Source organism: Pseudopodoces humilis, chromosome 17 (assembly GCF_049639895.1).
Source record: "Pseudopodoces humilis isolate 2021_Gansu_Grassland_sample_001 chromosome 17, ASM4963989v1, whole genome shotgun sequence".
In the NCBI taxonomy this organism is placed as follows: Eukaryota; Metazoa; Chordata; class Aves; order Passeriformes; family Paridae; genus Pseudopodoces; species Pseudopodoces humilis.
The window spans coordinates 7,871,845-7,877,844 of NC_142216.1; the positions used below are offsets into that span (position 1 = coordinate 7,871,845).

Below are 6,000 nucleotides of genomic sequence, written 5' to 3' on the forward strand. Positions count from 1 at the left end.
TGGTGCTGTTGCCACCTACAAACCTGTTCCTTCTTATTTTCTGCATTAATGTTAGTTTCAAAAGATGCTGCAGAGAAAGGGGTGAGATGACACACAGCATGTCCCACCCATTCCTGCTTACTGGGGCCCTCATCTTCCAGGATTTACCTGTGTGGTTTATTAACCTGCTGCTGGCATACAGCAGGAAGGTTTTTATGTGTGCTTGGGAGTTATCATGGTGAAATAATTTCCCTCCTCTGACATCACATCAACAGAGACTGTCCTGTGCTCTGTATAACCTCATTTTGTGGGATTTTGGTGGTACCCTGTGCCTGCAGCTGCTGGGGCTCTGGAGCACAGTACAAACAAATACATAAAGAGACACTGGGGGTCTCTTTATTTGTGCAGACAAGATAACCAATGCTCAAGAAAGCAGCGCTGCTTGTCTGTTTGTATCATTCTCAGTTCAGCCTAAATTTTGGGGGGTTGCAACTGCTGTTGTGACAACACTGTGCAAAAATCTTGGGGTATTTTGTTTTGGTAGGGTAACTTACTAGAAATGGCTACCTTGAAGGCAGCAAAGCCCCCCTAACTGATGGTGTCACCCTTCCAGCTTTAATAAAACACACTTTGCATAAAATAAATGCATGGAAGTCAGCTGTGCTTCCCAAATGTGTTTTGCAAGCTGATCTCCCTGATCTGGCTCTCGTATGTGTTGAAGCTGTGTTTACACAGGGAGCCATAGGGAGACCTGGATAAAATAGCATTGAAGCATTTGCAGTGTGGGTGCAATGTGCTGGCAGAACAGTAGGGTGGTTTTTACACTTGTCTCTCCTCCTCTTTCCCTGGCTGGAGAGCAAACTTGTCGAGCATCCTTGCCCAGCATCGTGGGTGTGGGTGATGGCACAGCCCTGGCTCCCCCCGCAGCAGCTCTGACTCCAAGGAGCAGGAGCTGCCCTGGGACAGCAGCAGCCAGCGCTGTCCCCTCCTGCCCTCCCCGACCTCGTCCGGGCTTCTGGCACCCGGAGCAGCAGGGAACCAGCAGACACATTCACAACTGTCCCCAAGTTTTCTCTCCTGCTCCAGTTCAAAGGGTTCCTCTCGTGCCTCCAAGAAATTTTCAGCGAGTGCCGATGGTGACGCTTTCCACATCAAAGCGGGGCAGCCTCGCATTGTCTGGGAGATGTCGGGTAGAGCAAATTAAAGAGACTTTGGGAGCTTCAAAATCGGCTTTAGCCAGGCTGTGTCTGCATACTCAGCACTTGGAAAGGGCGAGATTATGGTGATAGGTACTAAAGCCAACCCTCTGGGGACTGGAGGCTGGAGCCAACTTACTGAGATCCAGGAGAACAAACTCATTGCCCTTGGTGGCTTTTGGATTAATGATGAGGAAATTCGTGGAATTGCTGGGTTTTACACAGAAAAGGACAAGTTTGCACCTAAAATCATACTGCTAGGAAGCCAGAAAGGAAAAAACCAATTCTTTTCATTGTGGTTTATTGCAAAAAACAGTCCAGAATCTAACTCTTCAGGGATACCTTCAAAATATATAGTGAAAACAGATTGTGCTAAGCAATAATACAACTTATTAATAAACGTCATTAGGCATAAAGAATTCTGAATTCTTATCTGCTATTTTAAAACAAAGGAAGTATAGGAACTGTAAACTGCTTAATTTTATCCAGTACAAATACATGAAGCTATTGTCTATTTGGGGCAAGGCTTCTTGTGCCAAAATACAAAATTCAAAAAGGAGGAGAAAAAAAGTGGGGGGGTTGAGGGAAATACGTAAACACTGGCTGTAAACTTTTCAAAGCTGCAGTTGTGGTAATACATACCACAACACTGTCAAACCTCCTCTCACATCACAAAGTGCATAAGTTTTCCTCCAGAAATGCTGCCAAGCAGCTGCTGTGCATGAACGGCTGGGACCTGAAGCTGCACAGATGGGATCACCTGGCTGGACCTGCTTTTGGCCACAGCACCTGTTCCCACCTCTGGCTGCGGGGCTGGAGCCCCACTTCTGGCATTGGCAAACCCACTGGCAAGGACATAAGGGGTTGAGCCCACCAAAGCCATGACATTCCTCCCCTCTGTCCAATACACAGATAAAGTGACTCCCAAGAAGAAAGAAGCTACTGGTAAATGTTGAGGAAAAAACATGGAAGCAAGATGGACCATGGTCCCTCAGCGCCCGCGCCTTGTGCTTCCTAATCCCACTGCATCCATCCACAGGAGACCCCATCACCTCACACGGTGCACACTCAACCCTCTGGACCCCAGGACGCTCCTTCCCCTTGTGTGAGGACACCAAAGTGTCCCCTATCTCCTGTGCCCCCTGTTCCTCTGCCTGATGTGGTTGGGGGCAGCGGAGTCACGGCGGGTGCAGAAGTGCTTGGCCACCAGCATCCGGCACTGCTCGCAGCGCACCGTGCAGCACCAGTGGAACTTGCAGTTGCAGCTGGCCACCACCTCCGTCCTCCGCTCCTCCACTCGCAGGCCGCACTCGGTGCAGAGCCGCCGGCAGCTCCTCTTCTCCCACTGTGAGAGGTTCTTGCCAGTCTGTAGGCACTCGCGGCCCTCGGTGCCGTGGTGGCCCAGGCTGGCGTTCCTCGTGCAGTAGTCAGGGGAGTCCTCCAGGAAGACGAGCTCCCTGGCGTGGATGTGGTGGAAGGTCTCTGCTGTGGCGCCGCGGCTGTCGGCGCTGTTGCCAGCTCTCACACGCCTCTTGTCCATCTCCAGCTTGTGGGCTTGGTCGTATTTGATCTTCAGGTAGTTGCCAATCTCGCGGAACTCAGTGAGCTGCAGCCAGCAGGTCTGGATGCTGCAGCTGCCTGACACCCCGTGGCACTTGCAAGCTCTCTTCATTGTGTCTTTCACTGCCTTGGGATGAGGTGAGGAAATTAGGAAATCTCAAAATCAGGCTCTACAGCACTTGTAATATGGGGACACTGCATCTAAAGTGGCTCATGCTTGGCGTGACTTCAGGTCCTTCCAAGAGCTAATGCTCTTAGTTCCTGGAAAACATCTGTCCCAGACGTAAGTGAGCACAAACTATTGTACCCAGCCCTTCCAGAAGAATCCAGGCAAGGAAAAAAGTGCCTTTGTCAGGTCATTCCCTTCTCACGCCACTCACCAGCATCAACCCATGTCCCTTTCAGAGGTTTCATTCAAAATGTGTGAAACTGCTTTGGAATAATCATACCCAATCTCCTCCAGGCCAAGCACTTCACAGCACTTCACATTATCTGCCTATCTCCCTCTGGTATTTATAAGGTTCCAAATCGCTAGTATCTATGTGAGATTAAGCCTTGACACACCCTATGAGATAGGTATGTTAAGTGTTGTCATCCTTGTTTTTACAGACAAGGAGGTTTGGCAAGATGCTGAGAGCCTCCATGGCCCAGGTGGGAGTGGGGGGCGAGTCTGGCTGGCTTGTGAGCAGGGCTAGCTCACACCTGGCTTCCTGGCTGAAGAGCCTGGAAATGCATATTGCAAGAAAGTAGGGAAGGTGGTTCTGGCTTTGTTTTACAGACTAGACAAGCCTAGAGGTGAGTACAAACCCCATGCATTTCTGAGTAAGTGGTGTGTGCCAGCAGTTAACTGCATTACACAGCTGCAGAACCTGGAAGTGGGAACAACTCTTACTGTGATTCCCTGTGTTGAGGTTCAAGGCCAGATTCTGGCTGTGTTTTCCCCCCCATGCAACCACTACCAGGCCTGGGTTGTCACAGGGGCCTGGAAATGGGAACCTAAACAACCTAGATTTTGTTTTCAGTATAGACATTATTATTATTACTTACAAGTCTCCCCACTTCGTTGTTGTGCAGGTTAATCAGCGCACGGGTATCATGCCCTGTTTCCAAGGCATCCACGAAGAGCTTGGAAACCTTCTCCCCGAACTCCACATTGTCACTGCATCCTCCCCAGACCCAGCCTCGGCCACCTGCAAGACAGACACAGGCTTAAGCACAGACCTGCCCCAAATTCTGCCCTGAAGTCTGTGGGGCTGTGTGTGAGCACAGAGGGACAGGGTCAGTCTGTCCTGGGACAGTCACTCACCGACGCGGCCGTTCCTGGAGTCATCACAGCCGCAGCTCTCGAAGTCTCCCAGGCTGCAGTTCCTGGTGAGGGTGTACATGACCCCGGCTGAGCTGATGGCATGCACGAAGGAGGTTTCCCGGGTAGCTGGGGGAGAAGGGAGAAAAATGCTGTCACATGCAAATACAGACATCAATTCCGGATTCTCAGGAATGAGAATCTCCTGTGCTGCAAAGGTGCAAGGGGAAAATATCCACATACTCTGTGCAAAAGGTAAGGTGCTACAGAAATTAAATGCTCATGACTGGATCTTTTCAGGCTTCAGCATCGCAGGGTACATCAATTTGATATCATATTATGCAGGTGTCCATACTGGGGATGGAACTTCTTGCCAGGGGAGGATTTTAAGGAAATGCCAGAGCCCTGCCCTAGCTAAGGTGAGTTATTTCTCCTTTCACCTGGCACTCCGCTCATCTCTGTCCTTCCCTGCCTGGGGGTATGTTGTGCTTTGATCTTGCCTGCTGGAGAAAATGGTCATTGATCCTTTGAACCTGTGCTAACAGCTGTCTACACCTACACTCTTAGTGTAGTCCTTTTTGGCTTCTGAAAAGATTCAAATAGAGATGCTACTCTGGGTAAAAGGAGACTTCTGCCCATTGAAATAGATAATAATGAAATATATCCACAGCTTTCTTATGGAGGCAGTTTCTTACTGCACATCTCCCTTTGCCTCTGGTTTCTCCCTTTGCCTCTCCTGCACTCCTCGGGTGTATCTAGCACTACACTCCCCGAGATGCTGCACACAAAGGGGTAGGAGCAGACCCATGGAGCAGCAGTGCAGGAAAGACTGAGCCTGGGAGCCCTAGGAAAATGTTATTGCTATTTGTGACATCAATTAATACAGATAAAGGAAAACGAACTGTGATTTTTGGGACAGGAAGGCCCTTTTCCATCAGTCCGTTAAATCAAGCAGTACCAGCTCTCTCCAGAGCACATCCCAGCTGGCACCTAGAGCATCCCGGGGCAAGGAGACGTGCCGCAGGTGAACGTGCACTCACCGCTGCGGAGCCGGTTGTGGGTGGAGAGCTGCAGGGCGCTCTCGGGGCAGTTCCAGCGCTCCCACCCAAACTGGAACTTGCACTCCTCCATCCCACTGTGTGCCCCGGCCGCCACACTGCTGGAGTACGTCAGGTAAGCCTGGCATGGGAAACAGCAGGGTTAAAATCCACCCTGTTTTAGCAGTTATCAGTGAAAATATAAGCAGGTTGCAAGTCCTTCCCCTCTGTACTTGGTAGGACTTGGAGCTGATATGCTCTGGGAAGTCTGGTTCCTTGGAAAGTACTATTTCCCATTTGCAAAACAAAATCACTCCATTCAAATTCCTCACAGTCCATATGTTAATTACCTTAGGTCCTGTCATCAGAAAGTTATTCACAGACCTGAAACAAAGAAAATAAAATAAATCACCTTACCACAGGCTGAAGAGCATCTCTAAAAAAATGTCCTTTCCACCGAGTTGGACCCTACCATGCTGCTGTGTGGAGAATGGCACTGTAGACCCCTGTGATGGAAAGGATGACGAGGGTGCTTCTCTTCATGGCTGTCACAAGGAGTGGGGTTGGATCCCTTTGGCTGCTCTGTAGGTCTCCGCACAACCAGGGCTGCCTCCCTCCACTCCTTCCCAAGGTGAGCTATGGGGATGGAGCAAAGCTGCAGGAACCTCCAACCCTGATATTTATAAGGTGAAGTTGTGAATAGTCAAAACCCCCCATTCATTTGCTACCCAATGACTTAATGTGGTAAAAAAGCTCTCGCTCCAATGGGTGACAAGGAACCGCCTAAGGTTGCACTTCAAAAGGCGGCGGGTGTCCCTGGGAGCGGGATGGTCTGAAGGAGAGCAAACTTCCCTAACAATGGGACACTTTTAACTCTCTTCCCTGCCACCAGCCATCCCTTTCTGCTGGCCCCAAGTCCTCTTGC

The 6,000-nt window shown here is 50.1% G+C and overlaps 1 protein-coding gene across 1 annotated transcript; it reads right to left on the reverse strand.

Moving 5' to 3' along the window:
* Positions 1–2,301: 2,301 nt before the first annotated feature.
* WNT8A (Wnt family member 8A) lies at positions 2,302–5,618 on the reverse strand. Its single transcript, XM_005523535.2, has 6 exons — positions 5,548–5,618; positions 5,426–5,459; positions 5,079–5,217; positions 4,042–4,167; positions 3,783–3,925; positions 2,302–2,862 (listed from the first exon to the last, which is right to left on the reverse strand). The coding sequence occupies exons 1-6, from the start codon at positions 5,616–5,618 to the stop codon at positions 2,302–2,304; spliced, it is 1,074 nt and encodes a 357-aa protein (XP_005523592.2).
* Between the last annotated feature and the right edge of the window lie 382 nt (positions 5,619–6,000).